The sequence below is a fragment of the Cervus elaphus genome, chromosome 20, assembly GCF_910594005.1.
Source record: "Cervus elaphus chromosome 20, mCerEla1.1, whole genome shotgun sequence".
Taxonomy (NCBI): domain Eukaryota; kingdom Metazoa; phylum Chordata; class Mammalia; order Artiodactyla; family Cervidae; genus Cervus; species Cervus elaphus.
Window position 1 is genome coordinate 118,079,865 of NC_057834.1, and position 25,475 is coordinate 118,105,339.

Below are 25,475 nucleotides of genomic sequence, written 5' to 3' on the forward strand. Positions count from 1 at the left end.
TGATTGTTTTAGAAGATTTCTAGAGGGCACTTGGAATTCTAGACCAACTTATTTCAGACAAGATTTGGGATGATTCACATTTAAGCCTAAATTCTTAGTTGACTGTCTTAGTCCTTTTGGGCTGGTACAGCAAAATACCATAGACTGGGTGGCTTATAAATAATAGAAGTTCATTTTTCATAGTTCTGGAAGCTGGAAAATCCCAGATCAAGGAGTCAGCAGATTTGGTGAGGGTCCCCTTTCTGTTCATAGATAACCATCTTCTCTCTGTTTCCTCATGTGGCAGAAAGGATAAGGACATTTTCTGGGGTCTTTTGGTCACCAGTGGCACTAATGGGCACTAATCCCATTAATGAAGCCTTAGCCCTAATAACCTCATAAAGTCCCTAACTCTAAATATCACACTTGGGCAGGGGAGATAGAATTTCAACATATGCACTTTGAGGGGATGCAGACATTCAGTATATAGCATGGGTTATTTATTTTTAGTTTACTCTTATGGTTTATCTTTTCAAGATTCAGTCCTAAGGCCTAGCTACTTTACAGGCCATTGTCTCTTGCCTGCAGACCTCCCTTCTCATCTCTTCCCAAGGTCATGATACTCCAATTTTTGTAACTCTACTTCACAAGCTTGTAAAAAGTTATATTCTGCTTCTTAGCCTCTTAGCTACCTCTGTCGGAACTGTCAGATACCCAAAAAAGAGAAATAGCCTCAAATACCAGGCTTATTTCTCTGTATTTATTTCTTATACTGAGTTTCAGATTTGTAATTTGTGTACTATCTTCTTAGGTCTCTACTGCCTCAAGAAGATTTTTTTAGGTGTCTGCCTTTTCAAGTTGATTTGAATAAGAAGTTTGTTTTTGAACCACTAATCTCTCATATTACCCTGCTACGTTCTGTTAAGAGCCTTTGTACACCCTGTTTGTCTTGCTTGAATCTCTAGTGTCTCGCTCCACCTGACTCTCATGGGCTTCCCTGGTAGCTCAGACAGTAAAGCATATGCTTGCAGTGCGGGAGATCCAGGTTTGATCCCTGGGTTGGGAAGATCCCCTGGAGAAGGAAATGGCAACCCACTCCAGTACTCTTGCCTGGAAAATTCCATGGACGGAGGAGCCTGGTAGGCTGCAGTCCGTGGGGTCGCAAAGAGTCAGACATGACTGAGCAACTTCACTTTCTTTTTCACTTTCCTAACTCCTGGTTTACAGTTATTCATGCTAAAGAGATCTTCTTTTCTTCAGACTTTGCTGACTCCCTAACTGGATTATCTTGTTATTATACTCTTACAGCACTACCTGAGTGCCTCTGTTGTAGTTTGTAAATGTTTGTTTCTTTATTTTATTTAATGTTTGTCTTTTCAACGCAATGTCAGATCATTGAGGAAAAGGGCTATATCAGTTATTTTTTTCCTTATTACAGCCCCAATTTATGAGTTACAAGGAATATTTACTATTTCTTCATAAATTAGGCATATAGGTATTGAGTTAAAGGACTGAGATTTCCCTTGGTTGAAAGTAACAGAATTTATTTATTTATTTATTTTCCCATTTATTTTTATTAGTTGGAGGCTAATTACTTTACAATATTGTAGTGGTTTTTGCCATACATTGACATGAATCAGCCATGGATTTACATGTGTTCCCCATCCCGATCCCCCCTCCTGCCTCCCTCCCCATCCCATCCCTCTGGGTCTTCCCAGTGCACCAGCCCTGAGCACTTGTCTCGTGCATCCAACCTGGGCTGGTGATCTGTTTCACCCTTGATTGTATACTTGTTTTAGTGCTATTCTCTCAGAACATCCCACCCTCGCCTTCTCCCACAGAGTCCCAAAGTCTGTTCTGTACATCTGTGTCTCTTTTTCTGTTTTGCATATAGGGTTATCGTTACCATCTTTTTAAATTCCGTATATATGTGTTAGTATACTGTATTGGTCTTTATCTTTCTGGCTTACTTCACTCTGTATAATGGGCCCCAGTTTCATCCATCTCATTAGAACTGATTCAAATGAATTCTTTTTAATGGCTGAGTAATATTCCATAGTGTTTATATACCACAGCTTCCTTATCCATTCATCTGCTGATGGGCATCTAGGTTGCTTCCATGTCCTGGCTATTATAAACAGTGCTGCGATGAACATTGGGGTACACGTATCTCTTTCAGATCTGGTTTCCTTGGTGTACATGCCCAGGAGTGGGATTGCTGGGTCATATGGCAGTTCTATTTCCAGTTTTTTAAGGAATCTCCACACTGTTCTCCACAGTCGCTGTACTAGTTTGCATTCCCACCAACAGTGTAAGAGGGTCCCCTTTTCTCCACACCCTCTCCAGCATTTATTGCTTGTAGACTTTTGGATAGCAGCCATCCTGATGGCGTATAATGGTAACTCATTGTGGTTTTGATTTGCATTTCTCTGATAATGAGTGATGTTGAGCATCTTTTCATGTGTTTGTTAGTCATCTGTATGTCTTCTTTGGAGAAATGTCTGTTTAGATCTTTGGCCCATTTTTTGATTGGGTCATTTATTTTTCTGGAATTGAGCTGCAGGAGTTGCTTGTATATTTTTGAGATTAATCCTTTGTTTCTTCATTTGCTATTATTTTCTCCCATTCTTAAGGCTTTCTTTCCACCTTGCTTATAGTTTCCTTTGTTGTGCAAAAGCTTTTAATTTTAATTAGGTCCCGTTTGTTTATTTTTGCTTTTATTTCCAATATTCTGGGAGGTGGGTCATAGAGGATCCTGCTGTGATTTATGTCGGAGCTATGTTCTCCTTGAAAGTAACAGAATTTAAAGAAAGAAAAAGATTTGTCTCATTCATGGGTTCTTAGAAGGTAAAAAGGGCATAATTTATATTTTATTCTTATTTTTATAAATTTATTATAAAGTATTTCAGACATATTAAAAGTCTAACGAGCTGTGCCCATCACTCTGTTTAAGAAGTAAACTTAATTTATATTTATAAAAACTTACAGGAAGAATAGAAATATGCCTTTGTAAATATAGTCAACTGATCTTTAACAAAGGAGCAAAGACAATACTGTAGAACAAAGATATTATAGATTCTTCAGTAAATGGTGCTAGATTAACTGGACATACACATTCAAAAAAGAATGAATCTATATACAGACCATACACCTTTCACAAAAATTAAAACTCCTAATGGATCATATTTTTTTTGGAATTTGTTAGACTTACTTATCCTCTGATTTGATATCTATATTAAAAGAAATACACATGTAGAAAGTTATGACTACAGAAAACCAAATTTGAAACATCTTTGCCAGGTGAAAGGGCAGAAGTCCCTCAAAGTCATGTTAGTTAGTTTGATAGATGACTTTTCAGCAGCAATAGTGGAAGCTAAATGATAGTGGGATATCTATAATAGCCTGAAAGAAAACAACTACTGACCACAAATTCTACACCAAACAAAAAATATTTTGTAAGAATGATTGTAAAATAGACCTTTAGACACACAATTGAGAGTGTGTGCCACCAGTCAGTTTAACAAAGGAAATTCTAAAGAATATATCTGAGGCAGAAGGAAAGTGAAGATCATAGATGCAGAAATGATAGTGGAAAAATGAAAGTCATTTTGTATGAATAAATATAAATGAGCATTGATTGCTTAAAAAGGTAATTATGAAAGGTAAAAATACACAGTTAAAATAACAGCAACATATCAGGAGTAATGAAAAAGGTATTTTTATAAGGTGTTAGCATTAAAGTTTGATAAGTTAAAAGAATACATGTAATATTTTCAAGGGTAACTGCTGAAAAAACACAATTTGAGCATAAAAACTCCAAACCAGTATAGGGAAGACATTTGAAATAATTCTTTTTAATAAATTCAGAGCAGGACAAAGTAGATAGAGGTAGATGTAGATTCAGAAGTAATTCTCATTAAATATAAGTGGATTAACTTCCAATTAAAAAATAAACATTGTCAGACTGGATTTTAAAAACCTAATCAAGTAGTTTTTAAGACTTAGATATAAGCCTTGGGAAAAAAATGTTCAAGAGGCTCATGTCTATTGATAAAACTTAACTAGGAAGACAACAGTTTCCAGTTTGAACAGATCTAATAGTATAGCCTCAAAGTAAATGAGGTATAAAGACCAACTGTAACCAACTACAATGGGAGATTTAACACCCCTTTCTCAATAGTTATAGAACAACCATAAAATCAATAAGGATATAGAAGATTAGGACAAAAGGATTACCACATTTTTATATAGACATATATAAAATGCTTAATCAACACCTTGCAACTACAAAATTATTTCATTTGATCATATTTTAAGCCACAAATTCAGCCTCAAATTTCAAACCATAATCATTATGTTTTCTGATCACACTGTACAGTTAAATTTTAGCTAGAAAGCAGTAACAGAAAGACAACTAGAATATTGCCTTGTGTTTGGAAATTAAATTTATTTCTCAGGAACACCTGGGTAAAGAGGAAAGCATATCAGATATTAGAAAATATTTTGTATTGAATTATAAAAATATTATAGAACAAAAGCTGTGGGATGCAGCTGTAGTAATACTTAGAGGGAAGTATATACTCTTAAATGTTTATTCTGTCAGCTTCCCTCATGACTCAGTTGGTTAAGAATTCACTTGCAATGCAGGAGACTGCCGGCAATATAGTAGATACAGGATTGATCCTTGGGTTGGGAAGATCCCCTGGAGGATGAAATGGGAACCCACTCCAGTATTCTTGCCTGGAAAATTCCATGGATAGAGGTACCTGTTGGGGTGCAGTCCATGGGGTCACAAGAGTCGGACACAATTTAGCAACTAAACCACCACCACCAGTGGATCATAGACCTAACTGGAAAATGCAAAACTATAAAACTCCTAGACGTTAGCACAGGAGAAAAATCTAGATGGTCTTGGGCATGGTGATATGTTTTTAGAGACAACACAAAAGACACCATAGTTGTTTTTGAAAGAAACTATGGAAGAAATAATTGATAAACTGAAACTGATAAGTTAAAAACTTTTGCTCTGTGAAAGGAAAAATCAAGATAATTAGAAGACCAGCCACAGACTGGATGAAGATACTTGCAAAAGACACACCTGAAAAAGGACTGTTATCTAAAATAAGCCAATAATGCTTAAAATTCATGATAAGAAGACAAACAACCTAATTACAAAATGGGTCAAAAGCCTTAAGAGACACCTCACCAAAGATATACAGGTGGCAAATAAGCACGTGAAAAGATACTTCACACTGTATATCACTAGAGAAATGCAAATTAAAGCAATGAGATTGCTGTACATTCCTTAGAATTGCCAAAATCTGGAACAGTGACAGCATGAAATGCTAGTGAGGATACAGAGCAAGAAGAACTCCCACTTATTGCTGGTGAGAATGCAGAATGGTGCAGACACTTTGGAAGACAGTTTGATGGGTTTTTTGCAAAAGCTAGCTCATCCTTTCCATATGATTGGGCAATACTGCTCCTTGGTTTTTATGCAGAGTTGAAAATTTATGTCTACACAAAAGTCTGCACATGGATATTTATAACAGCTCTATTCATAATTGCCAAAACTTAAAAGCAGCTGTCTTTCAGTAGGTGAAGGAGTAAACTGTGGATATCCAGACAATGGGATATTATTCAGCAATAAAAAGAAATGAGCTATCAAGCCATAAAAACACATAGGGGAACCTTAAATGCATATTACTAAGTGAAAGAAGCCAATCTGAAAGGCTACATACTGTGTGATTTCAAGTGCATGACATTCTGGAAAAGACAAAACTTTGTAGAGACAATGAAAAGATCAGTGATCGTGGTGGTGGTGGGTTGTGGGGAGGAGAGAGGTAAATAACCAGAGAACAGAGGAACAGGGCAGTGGAAATACTCTGTGTGGTATTATAATGATGGATAATGTCATTATTAGGACTTCCCTGTAGCTCAAACGGTAAAGAACCTGCCTGCAATGCAAGAGACCAGGGTTCGATCACTGGGTTGGAAAGTTCCTCTGGAGAAGGGAATGGCATTCCACTCCAATATTCTTGCCTGGAGAATTCCGTGGACAGAGAAGCCTGGTGGGCTACAGTCCATGGGGTCGCAAAGAGTCAGACATGACTGAATAACTAACACACAATGTCATTATTACATTTGTCTAAACCCACAGAGTGTATATCACTAAGAGTGAAGCCTGAGGTAAACTACAGCCTTTGGGTGATTATGATGTATCAGTGTGGGTTCATGCTTATTTAAAAAATGTGCCATTCCTGTGAATGATAGTGGGGGAGGCTGTGTGTGTTTAGGGGCAGGGGATATATAGAGGCAATCTGTGTCCCTCTCTCTCAATTTTGTTGTAAATCTAAATAAAAGTACTCTAAAAAATTAAGGCCTTAAAATCAGGGAAAAAACTAAAAAGATCAATTTCGACTGCAGATTAATAAATCTATATGATAAAGAGCAACCAAAAACACACACAGTATACTAAGATATAAACGTATATGTAGTCTACTGAACAATTACTTTGGCTTTTATGTACTTCTGTTGTAAAGTAATTATTGTTTATTATAAATTTGTTTATTTAAGGACATTTTTCTTTAAACTTTCAGATGATACAGCATTGTTTGAGTTGATTCAGCTAGTTCCACCAGGTACTGTATTGTATTTTGATAAGGTAATTGACATGTGAACCCATTTTAATGAAATGCTTTTTATTTTTATTTTTTTCTTTATTTTTTTTTCCATTTATTTTTATTAGTTGGAGGCTAATTGCAATGCTTTTTAAAAATGTCATCTCTTCCACTTCTTGCCACGTTAAGAGCAATGTTGAGTTTCTAGCATTGGTCCACTATATGTAAAATGTCAGTAGGCCAAAATGATATCTACAGAAAGGTTGACATAGATTACATGTGAGCATGTTGTTCTAAAACTGAATCAATAATCACAATTGAAAGTGAAAAATAACCTGATAGCATCCTAGCATGTTTTGTGACATTCATAAAAATTAACATCTTAAAAGTTCTTGTGATTTTTCTAAAACAGTATGCTTTTACTGATAAAGTAGTTCATTATCTTTGTTTTTATGTATTGGCTGTTATTAGAAATGTAGGGGAATTAAAACTGTACCTAAGCAGAATAGAGCCCTATGGTAGGTACAGTTAAAACCTGAAGGATAGTTATATTTATATTATTGATTTCTATGATTATAGAAGAATCTATCTTAAGTCCTTATTTTATGTGAGTCACAGGAGGCTATATTTTGTTGAAAGCTAGTAATCTAAAATTTTTGAGTGTCACATATATACTTAATTCTGGTAACCACAAATTCTAAAAAATGTCTATATTTTTTTCAACATGTAATCTAATGTCTTATAATGGCAGGTAGAAAAGAATGGAAGATAGAAAAATAAATTGTGTAGATGGGAATTAAGTTTTAGATGTGTAAATATTATGTCAGTTTTATATGTTTAAAATAGTATTTTTTTCCCTAGGAATTCATAGGTACATAAAAAATTTACATGAATATCCCCTTTCTACAAAAGGGGAGAGAGAATCAGTAGTATGTATGACATTTCTTATAAGGAAATTTGTTAATTTGTTTAACATAACTTTATTTTAATTTTTTTCCTTTTATAGAAAAAAATTAAAAGCATGACCCTGAAGCAGGTATTTCATTAAGGCATCAGGCATTATATATTTGTACTTGATGATATTGTTTCTAAATAGCATATTTTGTTATAATTTGAATCATAGGATATCTTTCTTGTAGTGGGTGAAACATTGTCTACATATGATGAGAATACACGAGATTTCATGTTCCCGGGTCCAAATCAAATTTCTGGACACCATGATTCAAACCGCCAGGTTACCATGAGGAGGATTTCTGGCCTTCGAGTAAGTGCTTACTATTTTCTGAATCAAATTGTGATGCAGGATCATTGTCAAAAACTACCACATAGCCCTTAGTATCTGAAATGTGAAGAACTAATTCAAAGTTTAATTCTGTTTAAAACATAATTGTGTTATGAAATTATGCTAAGTCACTTCAGTTATGTCCAACTCTTTGCAATGCTATGAACTATAGCCTACCAGGCTCCTCTGTCCATGGGATTCTCCAGACAAGACTACCAGAGTGGGCTGCCATGTGCTCCTCCAGGGGATCTTCCCGTCCCAGGGATTGAACCTGATTCTCCTGAAATTCCTGCCTTGTAGACGCATTCTTTACCTCTGAGCCACTGGGGGAGCCCTGTGAATTTATGATGTTATTGTAAACGTATTGAAACCTAAATGAAAATAATTTGCCAGAATGTATACATCTACTTTCCAAAATTAACAAGTATTATTTTACCTTATATTCTTCAGATTTCTCTCCTCTCCTTATCTCCCCATCCCCACTGGCCCTATCTATCTCCTTGTCTCTCTTCTCTTTATTTTTCTCTCAAAAAAAAAGACCAGCAAACATTTGAAAAGGTACATAATCCCATTAGCATTTAGGAAATTTCAAATTTAAACAGATGATTTCATTTTTATAGCTATAAGATTGGTAAAATTTAATAAATCTGACAAATACCAAAAGTGTGGAAAAGTGGAAATGTATATGTTTGTATGCCATGTAAATGGAACAACCATAATTCAGAATTATCTAGTAAAGTCAAAGATTCTCATAGCACTGATCTTCTAGGTGTATGTCTTTGAGATATATTCTGTCTGATATACTAAGAACCTTCTTAGGAATGTTCATTTGTAGCATTATTCATGATAATGAAAAATGGAAATAATTTAAATGTCCATTAGTAGGAGTTTTTTGTTGTTCAGTTGCTCAACTGTGTCCAACTGTTTGCGACCCCATGGACCAGGCTTCCCTGTCTTTCACCAACTCCGAGTTTGTTCAAATTAATGTCTGTTGAGTTGCAGGAGTTTAGATAGAATAATTATTATATGTTCATGTAATGGAAATACATATTCATACACCTAAAAGTGAAAACTGCATTAGGTAGTAGCCGACTCTCATCTTTTCCTAACAACCTTTTCAATATTCACTGAATGATTTCATCATATTTTTATTCCTGAAAATACTTTCTGTTAAGAGAGACTGAGTGAAGCCCCTGCTGTTTCAAAGAAGAAAAAAGTAAAAGTTGTCTAGGTGAAGTTTTTGGGATAATTTTTTTTTTGCTAACTTTATAAAAGTAAGGAAATTAGCATGATATATGAGTCAATATGGTAAATTGAGTAATTTTTCCTGTAGGTCTAGGTTTTGATACATTCTATCATCAGTTCAGTTCAGTCACTCTGTCGTGTCCGACTCTTTGCGACCCCATGAATCGCAGGACACCAGGCCTCCCTGTCCATCACCAACTCCCGGAGTTTACTCAAACTCATGCCCATCGAGTCAGTGATGCCATCCAACCATCTCATCCTCTGTCGTCCCCTTCTCCTCCTGCCCCCAATCCCTCCCAGCATCAGGGTCTTTTCCAATGAGTCAACTCTTCGCATCAGGTGGCCAAAGTACTGGAGTTTCAGCTTCAGCATCAGTCCTTCCAATGAACACCCAGGACTGATCTCCTTTAGGATGGACTGGTTGGACCTCCTTGCAGTCCAAGGGACTCTCACAAGTCTTCTCCAACACCACAGTTCAAAAGCATCAATTCTTCAGTGCTCAGCTTTCTTCACAGTCCAACTCTCACATCCATACATGACCACTGGAAAAACCATAGCCTTGACCAGATGGACCTTTGTTGGCAAAGTAATGTCTCCGCTTTTTAATATGCTATCTAGGTTGGTCATAACTTTCCTTCCAAGGAGTAAGCGTTTTTTAATTTCATGGCTGCAGTCACCATCTTCAGTGACCTTGGAGCCCAAAAATACAAAGTCTGACACTGTTTCCACTGTCTCCCCATCTATTTCCCGTGAGGTGATGGGACCAGATGCCATGATCTTAGTTTTCTGAATGTTAAGCTTTAAGCCAACTTTTTCACTCTCCTCTTTCACTTTCATCAAGAGGCTTTTTAGTTCCTCTTCACTTTCTGCTATAAGGGTGATGTCATCTGCATATCTGAGGTTATTGATGTTTCTCCCAGCAATCTTGATTCCAGCTTGTGCTTCTTCCAGCCCAGTGTTTCTCATGATGTACTCTGCATATAAGTTAAATAAGCAGGGTGACAATATGCAACCTTGACGTACTCCTTTTCTTATTTGGAATCAGTCTGTTGTTCCATGTCCAGTTCTAACTGTTGCTTCCTGACCTGCATACAGGTTTCTCAAGAGAGATTCTATCCTAGGAAATAGCAAATTTCAGCTTCTTGAAATTTTAACAGTTCACTAGCAAATTTATTAAAATATACCTCCTTTGAGATATTTTCCATGTCCTTTAGCCAAAAAAGGCTTCAAAGAATGTTACAGGACCTTTCTAGAAACTTGCAAGGAAAAAAAAATTGCAAGCTAATTTTAAAATTAGCTTTTTTAAAAGTAATTTAAAATGCTGTTTATACTAAATTTGACAATATAAACACAATATGGACCATTAACAGGTATTTATTGAATTTGAGTTACCTTTCCATATATCAGAAAAGGTTGGATTACTAAGGCAAAAAAATCTATATATATTATTAAAAGATAAATTGGGACATATTAAAATTTTTTAGTTTATTTGAGCAAAAATTGATTTGATTTAAGCAGCATCTAATCTAGCAGATAGAAGCTCCAGGACCTGCACAAAATGAAATACTTTTATATTCAGAAGGGTATAGGAACAAGGAAATCATACTAGGCTAAGAAGTGTGTTGGTTGTTACAAGATTTGCTTCCTTTAGCTAATCAGGCTATTCTGGATGAATTGATTTAAACATCTATTTCTGGAAGAACAGAAACTGTAATTAATTTTAATCTGTTTGATGACATGGGGCTTAGTGTAACCAACTCCATTTTGGGCCTCTTCTCTTGTTTTTAACAATATAAAAACTGAGACTTCTGGTGATGGTGGTGCAAAGAGTTTGTCAGTTACTGTCACTGCACAAGTATAAAACTGGACAAAATTGTCACAAAAAACAGTTTCAGGGCACTGGAAAGTGATCAGCAATTAAGACAAATTAAGAAGTATCTTTGCTTGAATAACTACTAAGACTTTTGATAAAAATGGCAGAAGTATGTGGTCATCTTGCATAGGCTGCCCTCATACCCTGCATGGCCAGTGAGAATTGTAGCTTCACCAAGCATGTGGCAGGGTGCAAAAGTCAGCAGATTTGCAAGCAAAGAGGTCAGAATGACTTTGGGGCAGTGATATTGTAATTTGTAAGAAACATGTATTTGGTCTTCTTATCTCGTACCTAGCACAGAGCTCATAAAACCCTTGGAATTTCCTGTGTTTAAGAGTTAGGTTGATGAGGAGACTTTTGGAGAGCTCCTTGGGAACATAAGGATGGGAACTAGATGCCAGGGAAACCAACCACATTGGAACTTTCAGCCACATCCCTGAAGAAGAGAGGGGCTAGAGATGGAGTTCAGTCACCAATGGCCAGTGATTTTATCAACCATGCCTGTGTAATGAAGTGATTATAATACCCAAAATGATGGGGTTTGGAAAGCTTCCACATTGTGAACACTTGGAGGTACTGGGAAAGTGGCACAGAGGGTGAGGGCACAGAGACTTTTCTGTGTATTTTGCTCTATACATCTCTTCCATCTGCATGTCATTATATCCTTTTATATAAACTGGGAAACAGGAAGTAAAATATTTCTTGAGTTCTATATATTATTTGCTATATGCTATTTGCTATAGCAAATCGACGGAACCCGTGGAGGGGTTTGTGGAAGCCTCTTACTTGTAGCCTATGGGTGACAACATAATACTTGTGATTAGCAACTGAAGTCAGATGGGAGCAGTCTTGTGGGACTGAGCCCTTAACCTATGGGATCTGATGCCATCTCCAGGTAGTCAGAACTGGGTTAAATTGCAGGACACCCAGCTGGTGTCACAGAGACTTGTGATGGTGACATCTTGATGGTGTTAGAAAACCCACACATTGGAATTGGTGTCACAATCATAGGGGCACATATCGTGGCTTTCCCAGCTTAATGCGGACTATGCAGTTGGAAGCACGTGAGGAAACCTACAGCTTTGCTAGGCTGATTGCAGTTCCAATTAGCGAGCCGCATGCCTGCCAGAAGATTGACCGGGATGCCCTGGAAATGAGGGTGCAGTCAAAAGGCAGAGGCGAGCTTTCCACCCATTCCTTGCTGGCTGAAAGTATGCATGCTCGGGGGAGACCAGTGGGAGTCCAACAAACAGGGAAGGCTGAGGGAACTAGACAGCTGCTGTATCTTTGAGTGCCTTTCCCCAGCCCACACACAGATAATCAGTAGAGTAGAACCTTTACAGGTTTGTTGGATGGCCACTAAGTTATACTCTGATGAGACCACTAGAAAGAATAGAATAAAAAGATATGGCACATATATAAATTGAACAGCAGAATAGCAGATGTAAATTCAGTCACATCAGTTATTGTATTTAAATGTGAGTGAACAACACAGTGCAATCAGTAGTTTATTGTCCTGGCAGTATACAATGCACTCCTCCTCAGAATTCTTAGCATAGACATCTATCTGGGTTTTAGGGCATCTTTCTGAACCCATCACTATGGTAAGAATTCAAGTCACATTTGGGCTTAAATCTTGGCACTATCACAGACTACCTGAGTAAACTTGAGACTACTATACCTTGGAGATAGCATGTTTTTTGGTGGATTAATGAAAGCTTGTAAATGGTTACTATAATAACGTGGCACATAGAGAATGATCAAATATTAGTGGTATGGTGATGGCCGGGGAGATCATAGCAAGGTGCTGTTTGTTATGGATGGTGGTGGTGATATTAATATCTTCTCTACACTGTGAACCCCATAAAAACAGAATCTGTGACTTTGTCTTTGATCTTAATTCTTAGCCCTGTTCTTTGCATAAAGTACTTATATGCCTCTTAATTGAATTGAATAAATGAATTACATCTTACTGTAGACTTCATAGAGGAAACTGACATTTCAGATGTGTGATGATTATATTTATTTTGGTTAGGTTGTAGTGCCCAATTGTTTAGTCAAACACTAGTCTCGATGTTACTGTAAAGGTATTTTGTAGATGTGACTAATATTTATAGTCACTTGACTTTTAAGTATAGATTACCCTTGATAATGTAGGTAGACCTCATCCAATTAACTGAAGACCTGAAGAGCAAAGACTGAAGTTTCCCAAAGAGTAAGAAATTCTGCCTCAAGACTATAGTATAGAAATCCTGAGTTTCCAGCCTTCTGGTTTGCTTAGAGATTTCACACTCAAGACTGCAGTATCAACTTTGCCTGAGTTTCCAGTCTGCTAGCTTTCCCTATGGATTTTGGACTTGTCATCCTCACAATTGCATGTACCAGTTCCTTAAAGCAAATATCCATCTCTGTGTATATCCTAGTAATTTTGTTTCCCTGAAATCTCAACTGATACATATGGGTCTTGAAAGATCTAATTAATGACTAAAACACCGAGTATTTACTGTATGACCAGCGATATATGAGGAGGGGTAAAGTGATAAGTTGCAGTCCAGGCTGTGATAGTTATAAAATATGTGCTCAAACTACTTGACACTCCTGTCTTCCAAATGCAGAGCCAACTGCTGCTCTTAAGTATGGATTCTACTTAGTGATTCTAACAGATACAATGTGGTGAAGCGACAGTGTTAGACTTTTGAGACGAGGTCGTTAAGTGCACTGTGGCTTCCTCTTTGCTCTCACTCTTATATCACTCACTCCTGGGGAAGCCAATTGCCATGTTTGAGGACATTCAGGCACCTCTCTGAAGTGGGCAGAAGCAGGAACAGCTTTCTTGGAGTGTAGATGAGAGCTTGAAGAGCCTTGAAGAAACTATCAAATGAATGTTCGCAGGAAAATGAGGTAAATGTTATTGGAAATTAGTGGAAGAAGGAACCCTTTTTTGTAACGATATAAAGTTTAGCAGCCATGTAGGATATAAAAAATAACTGATGAAATGGGTGGTCTTTTTAAGGAGATTTTCTGACAGAGTGTTAGAGGGGCTATCTGGTTTCTTACTGCTTATAGAAAAATGTCAGAGGAGAGAGAGAAGCAAAAGGAAATGCTGTTAATAATACAAAAAGGAGGTAGAACTTACTGTTTTTAAGGATTCTCAGCCTTCCCCCATGGCAAGTAATGCTGAAATTAAGAAATGACTTATGAGCAAAAATCATTCTAGGGTACTTTCAGGAAATTATGGTCTGATGGTGAAACCAAGGTTATAATTATAAAATCCTTTATTAAAATCTCCAAATATCCAAGCTGTTGCATCAGAAAATAATTTAATGAAGCAGGTTTTATTCTACTTTATTTTTTATATTTTATTTTTTAATTTTTAATTAAAATTTTTATATAATTAAAAAATTGAAGTATAGATGATTTGTAATGTTCTATTAGTTTCAGATATACAGCAAAGTGATTTAGTTATCTATCTGTTTCTCTGTATATGTATATATGTGTCTATGTGCATGCATGCGTGCTAAGTTGCTTCAGTAGTGTCTGACTCTTTGCAAACCTATGAACTATAGCCTGCCAGGCTCCTCCATCCATGGGATTTTCCAGCCAAAAATACTGGAGTGAGTTGCTATGCCCTCCTCCAGGGGATCTTCCCAACCTTGGGATGGAACTCAGGCAGGAATTACAGGCAGATTCTGTACCACTGAACCACCTGGAGAGGCCATGTACATGTATGTGTGTGTGTGTGTGTACACACATCTGTCTCAAATTCTTTGCCATTATAGGTTATTACTAGATATTGAATATAGTTCCCTTGTTGTTGTTTATGTACATAGTAATATGTATCCAATTAATCCCATACTCCTAATTTTTTAGTCTCCCCACTTCCACTTTGGTGACCAAGTTTGTATCTCTGAGTCTATTTCTGTTTTTTAAACAAGTTCACTTGCATCATTTATTAGATTCTATGTATAAGTAATCTATAACGCTTGTCTTTCTCTGACGTATGTCACTTAGTATGAAAATCTCTCAGTCAGTCAGTCAGTTCAGTCGCTCAGTCGTGTCCGACTCTTTGCGACCCCATGAATCGCAGCACACCAGGCCCCCCTATCCATCACCAACTCCTGGAGTTTCCTCAAACTCATGCCCTTCGAGTTGGTGAGGCCATCCAGCCATCTCATTCTTTGTCATCCCCATTCTCCTCCTGCCCCCAGTCCCTCCCAGCATCAGGGTCTTTTCCAATGAGTCAACTCTTCGCATCAGGTGGCCAAAGTATTGGAGTTTCAGCTTCAGCATCAGTCCTTCCAATGAACAAACAGGACTGATCTCCTTTAGGATGGACTGGTTGGACCTCCTTGCAGTTCAAGGGGCTCTGAAGAGTTTTCTCCAACACCACAGTTCAAAAGCATCAATTCTTCGGCGCTCTGCTTTCTTCACGGTCCAACTCTCACATCCATACATGACCACTGGAAAAACCATAGCCTTGACCAGATGGACCTTTGTTGGCAGAGTAATGTCTCTGCTTTTTATTATACTATCTGGATTGGTCATAACTTTCCTTCCAAGGAGTAAGCATCTTTTATGGCTGCAATCACCATCTTCAGTGATTTTGGAGCCCCCAGAAAAACAAAGTCTGACACTGCTTCCACTGTCCCCCCATCTATTTCCCATGAAGTGATAAAAATGTCTAGGTCCATCTATTTTGCTGCAAATGCTATTATTTCATTCTTTTTAGTGGCTGAGTAGTGTTCCATTAAATATATGCCACATCTTCTTTATCCATTAATCTCTTGATGGACATTTAAGTTGCTTCCATGTTTTTTCTGTTGTAAATACTGCTGCCGTGAACATTGGTGTACATGTATCTTTTTGAATTAGAATTTTCATCTGTTCCAGATACGTGCCCAGGAGTAGGAATGCTGGATCATATGGTAACTCCAATTTTGGTTCTAAAGGAACCTCTATACTATGGAGGAGCCTGGTAGGCTGCAGTCCATGGGGTCGCTAAGAGTCAGACACAGCTGAGCGACTTCACTTTCACTTTTCACTTTATGCATTGGAGAAGGCAATGGCAACCCACTCCAGTGTTCTTGCCTGGAGAATCCCAGGGATGGGGGAGCCTGGTGGGCTGCCATCTATGGGGTCACACAGAGTCAGACACAACTGAAGCGACTTAGCAGCAGCAGCAGCAGCAACAGCATACTATTCTCCAGAGTGGTTGCAATTTATATTGCCACCAACAGTGTAGGAGGATTATTTTTTCTCCACACCCTCTCCAGCATTTATTATTTGTAGAATTTTTGATAATGGCCATTCTGACTGGTGTGAAGTATTGCCTCACTGTAGTTTTGATTTGTGTTTCTCTAATAATTAGTGACATTGAGCATCTTTTTGTGTGCTTGTTGTAAATAAATCTAAAAATGAACATACAGAAGGCCAGTAAGGTCTTTTTAGGTCTTCTGCTATTTTTTTTTAATTTTTGTATTGAACTGTATGAGCCCTTGGTAAACCCACTGCAAATACTTTCTCCCATTCTGTACATTGTCTTTTCATTTTGTTTATGATTTTTGTTGCTGTGCAAAAGCTTTTGAGTTTAATTGGGTCCCATTTGTTTATTTTTGCCTTTATTTCCATTATTAGAGAAGACTGATTCAAAAGAAAGTATTGCTGCAATTTATGTCAGAGTGTTCTGCCTATGTTTTCTTCTAGGAGTTTTATGATATCTGGTCTTATATTTAGGTTTTTAATACATTTTGAGTTTATTTTTGTATATGGTGTTAGAGTATTCTAATTATTACATTCCTTTACATGTAGCCAATCCAGTTTTCCCAGCACCACTTATTAAAGAGACTATCTTTTCCCCACTATATATTCTTGCCTCCTTTGTTGTAGATTAATTGACCTTGAGTGTCTGGGTTTATTTCTGGGCTTTCCAACCTATTCCATTGATCTGGAATGTCTGTTTTTATGCCAGTTTCCTACTATATTGATGATTGTAGCTTTGTAGTATAGTCTGAAGTTAGAGAGCATGATTCCTCCAACTTCATTCTTCTTTATCAATATTGTTTTTACTATTCAGGGTCTTTTGTATTTCGGTACAAATTTTAAAATAATTTGTTCTAGTTCTGTGAAAAATGTTATTGGTGATCTGATAGGGATTGCATTGAATCTGTAGATTGCCTTGGTAGTATGGTCATTTTAACAATATTGATTCTTCCAATCCAAGAACATGGCATGCATTTCCATTTGTTTGTGTTGTCTCCAATATGTGTCTTATAATTTTTGGAGTACAGATCTTTTGCCAACTTAGATAGGTTTTATTCCTAAGTGTTTTATTCCTTTTGATGTCATGATAAATGAGATTGTCCCTTAATTTCTCTTTCTAGTAGTTCATTGTTAGTGTATAGAAATGCAACTGATTTTTATATGTTAATTTAGTATCTTGCAACTTTAGTGAATTTATTGATGAGCACTAGTAGTTTTCTGGTGGTGTCTTTAGGATTTTCTATGTATAGTATCTTGTTATATGCAAATAGTTAGTTTTACTTCTTCCTTCCAACGTGGATTCATTTTATTTGTTTTTCTTCTCTGATTGCTGTGGCTAGGACTTCCAAAAATACAGTGAAGAAAAGTGGTGAGAGTGGGTGTCCTTGTTGCTTTTCAGCTTTTCACCATTGAAAATGGTGTTAACTGTGGCTTTCTCGTATATGACCTTTATTATGTTAAAGTATGTTTCCTCTGCGCCCACTTTCTAGAGTGTATCTATTATAAAAGGATGTTGAATTTTATCACATTTTTAAAGGTTACTTTCCACTTACAGTTATTATAAAATATTGGGTGTTTTCCCTGTGTTGTAAAATACACACTTGAAACTGTCTTACACCTAGTAGTTTGTACTTCTCTGTCTCCTGTCTCTATATTCCCCCTTCCTTCTCCTTACTGGTAACTTGAAGAAAGTAGGGAAAACCACTAGGCCATTAAGGTATGACCTAAATCAAATTGCTTATGACTATACAGCGAAGGTGATGAATAGATTCAAGGGACTAGATGTGATAACAGTGTCTGAAGAACTATGGGCGGTGGTTTGTAACATTGTACAGGAGGCAGTGACCAAAACCATCCCAAAGAAAAAGGAACACAAGAAGGCAAAGTGGTTGTCTGAAGAGGCTTTATAAATAACTGAGGAAAGAAGAGAAGCAAAAGGCCAGGAACAAAGGGAAAGGTTTTATCATCTGAATGCAGAGTCCCAGAGACTAGCAGGAAGAGATAAGAAAACCTTCTTAATACATGTAAATCTATGGCTGATTCATATCAATGTATGACAAAACCCACTGAAATGTTGTGAAGTAATTAGCCTCCAACTAATAATTAAAAAAAAAAAAAAAAAGGAAAAAAAATAAAAATGAACAAAGCATGGGAAAGACTAAAGATCTTTTCAAGAAAACTAGAGATACCAAGGGAAAATTCCATGCAAGGATGGGCATGATAAAGCACAGAAACGGTAACAATCTAACAGAAGCAGAAGAGGTTAAAAGAAGTGGCAAGAATACATAGAAGAACTATACAAAAAAATCTTAATGACCGAGAAAACCATAATGTTGTGGTCACTCACCTAGAGCCAGACATCATGGAGTGTGAGGTCAAGTGGGCCTTAGGAAGAATTATTATAAACAAAGCTAGTGGAGGTGATGGAATTCCAGCTGAGCTATCTCAAATCCTAAAAGATAATGTGATGCTGTTAAAGTGCTCCACTCAATATGTCAGCAAATTTAGAAAACTCAGCAGTGGCCACAGGACTAGAAAAGGTCAGTTTTCATTTTAATCCCAAAGAAGGGAAATGCCAAAGAATGTTCAAACCACTATACAGTTGGGCTCACTTCATTTGCTAACAAGTTTATACTCAAAATCCTTCAAGCCAGGCTTCAGCAGTACATTAACTAAGAACTTCCAGATGTACAAGTTGGGTCTGGAAGAGGCAGAGGAACCAGAGGTCAAATTGACAACATTTGTTGGATCATGGAGAAAGCAAGGGAGTTCCATAAAATCAACTGCTTCTGTTTCCTTGACTACACTAAAGCCTTTGCCTGTGTGGATCACAACAAACTGGAAAATTCTTCAAGAGATGTGAGTACCAGACTACCTTACCTATCTCCTGAGAAACCTGTATGTGAATCAATAAGCAACAGTTGGAATCAGACATGGAACAACAGACTGGTTCAAAATTGGGGAAGGAGTATGATAAGGCAGTATATTTTCACCCTCCTTATTTAACTTATATACAGAGTACATCATGTGAAATGCCAGTCTGGATGAATCACAAACTGGAATCAAGATTGTCAGGAGAAATATCAGCAGTTTCAAATATGCAGATAATACCACTCAAATGGCAGAAAGTGAGGAGGGAGGGTGAAAGAAGAGAGTGAAAAAGCTGCCTTGAAATTCAACATTCAAAAAGCAAAGATCATGGCATCTGGACCAGTCACTTCATGGCAAATTGAAGGGGAGAAAGTGGAAATAGTAACAGATTTTCTTTTCTTGGGCTCCAAAATCACTGGGTTGGTAACTGTATCCATGAAATTAAAAAACACTTGCTCCCTAGAAAGAAAGCTATGACAAACCTAGACAGCATATTAAAAAGCAGAGATATTACTTTGTCTATAGGTCTATATAATCAAAGGTATGATTTTTCTAGTAGTCATGTATGGATGTGAGAGTTGGACCATAAAGGAGACTGTGTCAAAGAATTAATGCTTTTGAACTGTGGTGCTGAAGAAGACTCTTGAGAGTCCCTTGGACTGCAAGGAGATCAAACCAGTCAATCCTAAAGGAAATCAACCCTGAATATTCTTTGGAAGGACTGATGCTGAAGCTGAAGCTCCAATCATTTGGCCACTTAATGCAAAGAGCCTACTCATTGGAAAAGACCCTGATCCTGGAAAAAGTTGAAGGAAGTAGGAGAAGGGGGTGACAGAGGATGAGATGGTTGGATGGCGTCACTCACTCAATGACATGAGTTTGAGCAAACTCCAGGAGATGGTAAAGGACAGGGAAGCCTGACATGCTGCAGTCCATGGGGTCGTAAGGAGTCAGACATGTCTTAGCCACTGAACAAGAAAAATAACAGTGATTCCTGTTTGCCTCTTGTATCCTATAGTGATTGTCCTCTGTCTGCTACGTACATACCTTGATTATATGTGGAGCACATAACTTGTTTCTTTATTAGTTCATATATATTCTAGTTGTGAGGAACTATATTCTTAGAACTGTACTTAAAGAACCATACCCGAGACAGCTAAATAATGGTTTGATTTAGGTGTAAACATCCTGGATTTCAAGCTGGTGTTTTAAAGGGGCGAAACTTTTTCCTTTACTTTTCTTTCTATTTCCTTCAGTAGGGCATGCATTTATTTTTCACATGAGAGAAATCTAAGTAATTTATGATCAAAGAGTGAATTGTGATTGTTTAAAAACATGCCCCCCCCCCCAATTTTTGATGCCCTTCTGCTAAAAATGTAGTCTGTTTCTTTTGTTCTAGAATGCGGATTGTACTTAGGAGCTCTAATGAATAGAAAGTGACAGAAGTGACAGTGTTAGACTTCTAAGACTAAATCATAAAAAGAATTGTGTCTTCTTCCTTGCTTTTCTTTGGAAGAACTAGTTACCATATCATGAGGACATTCAAGAAGTCCTGTGGAGAGGTTTTTATGATAAGGAGCCACGTCCTCTTTTTTAAAAGATGGAAAAGAAGTGAGTCCTCCAGTCAGCAGCTGTGTGAATCTTAGGAAGCAAATCCTCTTGCCTCAGACAAGCCTTCAGATAACTACAGCCCAAACAACATCTTGACTGAAATCTCAGGAGAGATTTCAAGCCAGAGCCACATAGTTCAGCCTCTTCCAGATTCCTGACCCTTAGAAACTATGTGAGACAGTAAACGTGTAATGATGTTTTAAACTGCTAAGTAACATGCTTTGCAACAATAGATAACTAATAAATAAACATAGTGGATATCATCAATAAAAGTATGTTTGTTGAAAAAGTCATCCACTTAATTCATAGGTAGCTCATATTTAACTTTTTTGTAGTGTATAATGTTTGAAACTTTGAAGTTAGTAAGTCAAAGACAGGGTAAAGTGTTTGACTTCCATTATATTAGAATGAAGCAGCCCTGGGCACAGACAGCAGTGTGTCTTTGATGATTTGGTAAACTGTAATTTGTGTGACTGTCATTTGTGTGCTTCCAGATATTTTCCCAGGTACTTTGTGGCTGTTCCTTTGAATTTTACCATTTTTCTCTACTTACCTCAAAACAGTGTTTAAACTGATGATTGAAATGTTGCAAGAGATAGAAACCACATTCATTCATTCATAGATCTGGATTTAAGCTTCATTATGGGAAAAACTGTTGGAAGAATTGGTAGAGACTTATCCATCTTCTACATTCGAGAACTGTATACCCAGGAGCTGTGAATATTTTTTAGCATCTAGAGACTATGAAAGTATTTCTTGATTGCATAGTTATGTATGTCTCAATTTGTAAGAGTAAAAAGAGTTAGAATCTATTGAGTATTTTCACATATTTAGAACTTTAATATTATTATTAACAATCTTTAAAAATTTTTATAGGGAAATACTTGAAAATGAAAAATTTCTTAATTTCTCCATAAAAGCGATATAATCACTTGTAAGTGAATCATCAGCAGTGAAACTGTTTCTTGATAGCATTTAACATTAGTTTGTTGTCTTTATCCTTAATAAGAAGTTCAAACTAACAAAAAGCAGTTGAACCTTGATAAATGTTTGTTACTGTAGGTTGTATTTTCATCAGTAATAATTATCTCTTTAAAAGTTAAAATGTCTAATAATACCCTGTCTTTCCTCTTTAGGGAATTGCTCCAAAGCTGGAATTTTCTACAACCTCAGTGATTACTGAATGTCTGATAAGTTCAAGGAAGTGCCGCACTCAGGTTAAAATAATTTATTTAAAGTATTTAATGATTTAATGTATTAGTTCATATTTATTGGGCATTTGGCAAGTGCTATTTTTTTTATTTCAGCTGAAGTTCCTTTAACTTTCTTTGGATCTTTCAGTTCAGTTAGTTTAGTTCAGTCACTCAGTCGTGTCCAACTCTTTGCGACCCCATAGACCACAGCATGCCAGGCTTCGCTGTCCATCACCAACTCCCAGAGTCTACTCAAACTCATCTCCATTGAGTCAGTGAGGCCATCCAACCATCTCATCCTTTGTCGGCCCCTTCTCCTTCTGCCTTCAATCATCCCCAGCATCAGGGTCTTTTCAAATGAGTTAGCTTTTCATCTCAGGTGGCCAAAGTATTGGAGTTTCAGCTTCAACATCAGTCCTTCCAGTGAAAACTCAGGACTGATTTCCTTTAGGATGGACTGGTTGGATCTCCTTGCAGTCGAAGGGGCTCTCAAGAGTCTTTTCCAGTGCCACAGTTCAAAAGCATCAGTTCTTCAGTGCTCAGCTTTCTTTATAGTCCAACTCTCACATCCATACATGACTACTGAAAAACCCATAGCCTTGACGAAACAGACCTTTGTTGGTAAAGTAATGTCTCTGCTTTTTAATATGCTGTCTAGGTTGGTCATAACTTTCTTTCCAAGGAGTAAGTGTCTTTGAATTTCATGGCTGCAGTCACCATCTGCAGTGATTTTGGAGCCCAAAAAATAAAATCTGTCACTGTTTCCATTGTTCCCTCATCTATTTGCTATGAAGTGATGGAACCAGATGCCATGTTCTTAGTTTTCTGAATGTTGAGCTTTAAGCCAGCTTTTTCACCCTCCTCTTTCACTTTCATCAAGAGGCTCTTTAGTTCTTCGCTTTCTGCCATAAGGATGGTGTCATCTGCATATCTGACGTTACTGATATTTCTCCCAGCAATCTTGATTCCAGCTTGTGCTTCATCCATCCCAGCATTTCTCATGATGTACTCTACATATACATTAAATAAGCAGGGTGACAATATATAGCCTTTACATACTCCTTTTCCTATTTGGAACCAGTCTGTTGTTCCATGTCCAGTTCTAACTGTTGCTTCCTGATCTGCATACAGATTTTTTAAGAGGCAGGTGAGGTGGGCTGGTATTCCTGTCTCTTTCAGAATTTTCCACAGTTTATATTGATCCACACAGTCAAAGGCTTTGGCATAGTCAATAAAGCAGAAATAGATGTTTTTCTGGAACTCTCTTACTTTTTCAATGATCCAGTGGATGTTGGCAATTTGCTCTCTGGTTCCTCTGCCTTTTGTAAAACCAGCTTGAACATCTGGAATTTCACGGTTCACATATTGCTGAAGCCTGGCTTGGAGAATTTTGAGCATTACTTTGTTAGAGTGTAGATGAGTGCAATTGTGCGGTAGTTTGAGCATTCTCTTTCTTTGGGATTGGAATGAAAACTGACCTTTTCCAGTCCCGTGGCCACTGTTGAGTTTTCCAAATTTGCTGACATTGAGTGCAGCACTTTCACAGCATCATCTTTTAGGATTTGAAATAGCTCAACTGGAATTCCATCACCTCCACTAGCTTTGTTCATAGTGATGCTTCCTAAGGCCCACTTGACTTCACATTCCAGGATGTCTGGCTGTAGGTGAGTGATCACACCATTGTGGTTATCTGTGTCATGAAGATCTTTTTTGTACAGTTCTTCTGTGTATTCTTGCCACCTCTTCTTAATATCTTCTGCTTCTGTTAGGTCCATACCATTTCTGTCCTTTATTGAGCCCATCTTTGCATGAAATGTTCCCTTGGTATCTCTAATTTTCTTGAAGAGATCTCTAGTCTTTCTGTTATTTTCCTCTATTTCTTTGCATTGATCACTGAGGAAGGCTTTCTTATCTCTCCTTGCTACTCTTTGGAACTCTGCATTTAAATGGGTATATCTTTCTTTTTCCCTGTTGTTTTTCACTGCTCTTCTTTTCAGTTATTTGTAAGGCCTCCTCAGAGAACCATTTTGCTTTTGCTTTTTTGCATTTCTTTTTCTTAGGAATCATCTTGCTCCCTGTCTCCTGTACAATGTCATGAACCTGCATCCATAGTTCATCAGGCACTCTAACAGATCTAGTTCCTTAAATCTGTTCCTTAAATCTGTTTCTCGCTTCTGCTGGATAAATGTAAGGGATTATATTTGGATCTTTAAAGTAAAACAATTATCATGGATATTTAGCATTTTGTTTACATGTTAATAAGTGTGAATGTGAAAAGCTTGTTACAGTTGTAGATGGTACTTTTGCTTACTTACTTCATTTTTTTTTTATTTTAATGGAAAGAAATTAAACTGCCAGAAAGATGTTGGGATCAAGAAGTTCCACAGAGAACCAGATTGGAGGCTTCTATAGATCTTAAGGAACTTTAAGTTCAAAGGATTTGCTAAAAAGTTCCCTTTTTAGCAAATGGGCCACAGGTACTCAGACTGGGTTATAGGTATTTAGTAGGTATAGCTTCTTGAGTGTTTCTGATTCCTTAAGGGACTGTTGCTCTAGTTTGGTGGCTGTTCTATGCTATCAGATCAAGAGAAGCTTGGCTACTTCAGTTTAAGTACCTTCTATGTTTGTAAAATCTGTCTTTAGCAAACTCAGATATCTGGATCTAATACTCCATTTTGGTCCAACTTTCTACTGAGTCACCAGGCTCATCTTGCTGCCCTGTCCACAGATGATCTAACAGTGTCCAGGCATCACTCATACATGTGTGGCTGCATTATGACCAGGTAACAATGGGCAGCCTGTGACGATGAGCTAGGACTATATAAAGCCTAGTGGGCCCAAACAGGGCAGGACTGGACCTATGGTGGGAAAAGTAGAATGTTAATCTCCTACATTAACAGTTTAAGAGTAAATTCTCTCAGGGTGATAACAAGCTAAGAAAGGTAAAATATAGTTATAAGATTATCACGGGGATCTTTCTTACTTTGTTTAGCAGGACATTTGCTATATCAGAGTTTAGCCTAATTATTTGTCTTTTAAATGCAAGATGAAATATTGCTGTTAGAGGTCTGATGACTTGCTTGCCAAATGTAGGGCTGGCTTACTGACTTGTTTGGAGATATGCTCTGTGCACATTTATAAATTGTCATAAATTCTTTTCCTAGTCATAACAAGTTGCCTTTCCACGCTTGGGTATTCACTTCTGCTGGATGGGTAGAAAGTTCTCTTTTTTGGTCAGGAGTGTAGCATACACACAGAGGAGTGCATACATTCTAAGTGTACCGCTTGGTGGAAGACGCCTTACTAAATGTAGAACTGTCATCCCACTAGTAGTTTCATTGGACTAGCATTTTCCTCTATAAGCTTTTGGCTGACTTGCTCTCAGTGTTTGTCATTTGTTCTTTGTTGAACAGAAATGTGAGAAACTAGTTGTTGGTGTTAGTGTTTAAGAAAATATTCTTGAGAATCAGACAGATTTGGTTTCAAGTTCCTCATAAGACTGATTTAAAGATTAGAGAATATATGTGCCTGGCATGTAACAT

At 37.2% G+C, this 25,475-nt stretch overlaps 1 protein-coding gene across 7 annotated transcripts in view; it reads left to right on the forward strand.

The window, feature by feature from the left end:
* Positions 1-25,475, forward strand: part of SPATA6 (spermatogenesis associated 6) — a 144,117-nt gene that overhangs the window by 49,138 nt on the left and 69,504 nt on the right. For all 7 annotated transcript variants that reach the window (XM_043876906.1, XM_043876908.1, XM_043876909.1 and 4 more), the window contains 3 exons: positions 6,579-6,620; positions 7,739-7,863; positions 21,877-21,957. In XM_043876906.1, coding sequence (XP_043732841.1) covers positions 6,579-6,620; positions 7,739-7,863; positions 21,877-21,957 — 248 coding nt within the window. The remainder of the gene's footprint in view (positions 1-6,578; positions 6,621-7,738; positions 7,864-21,876; positions 21,958-25,475) is intronic.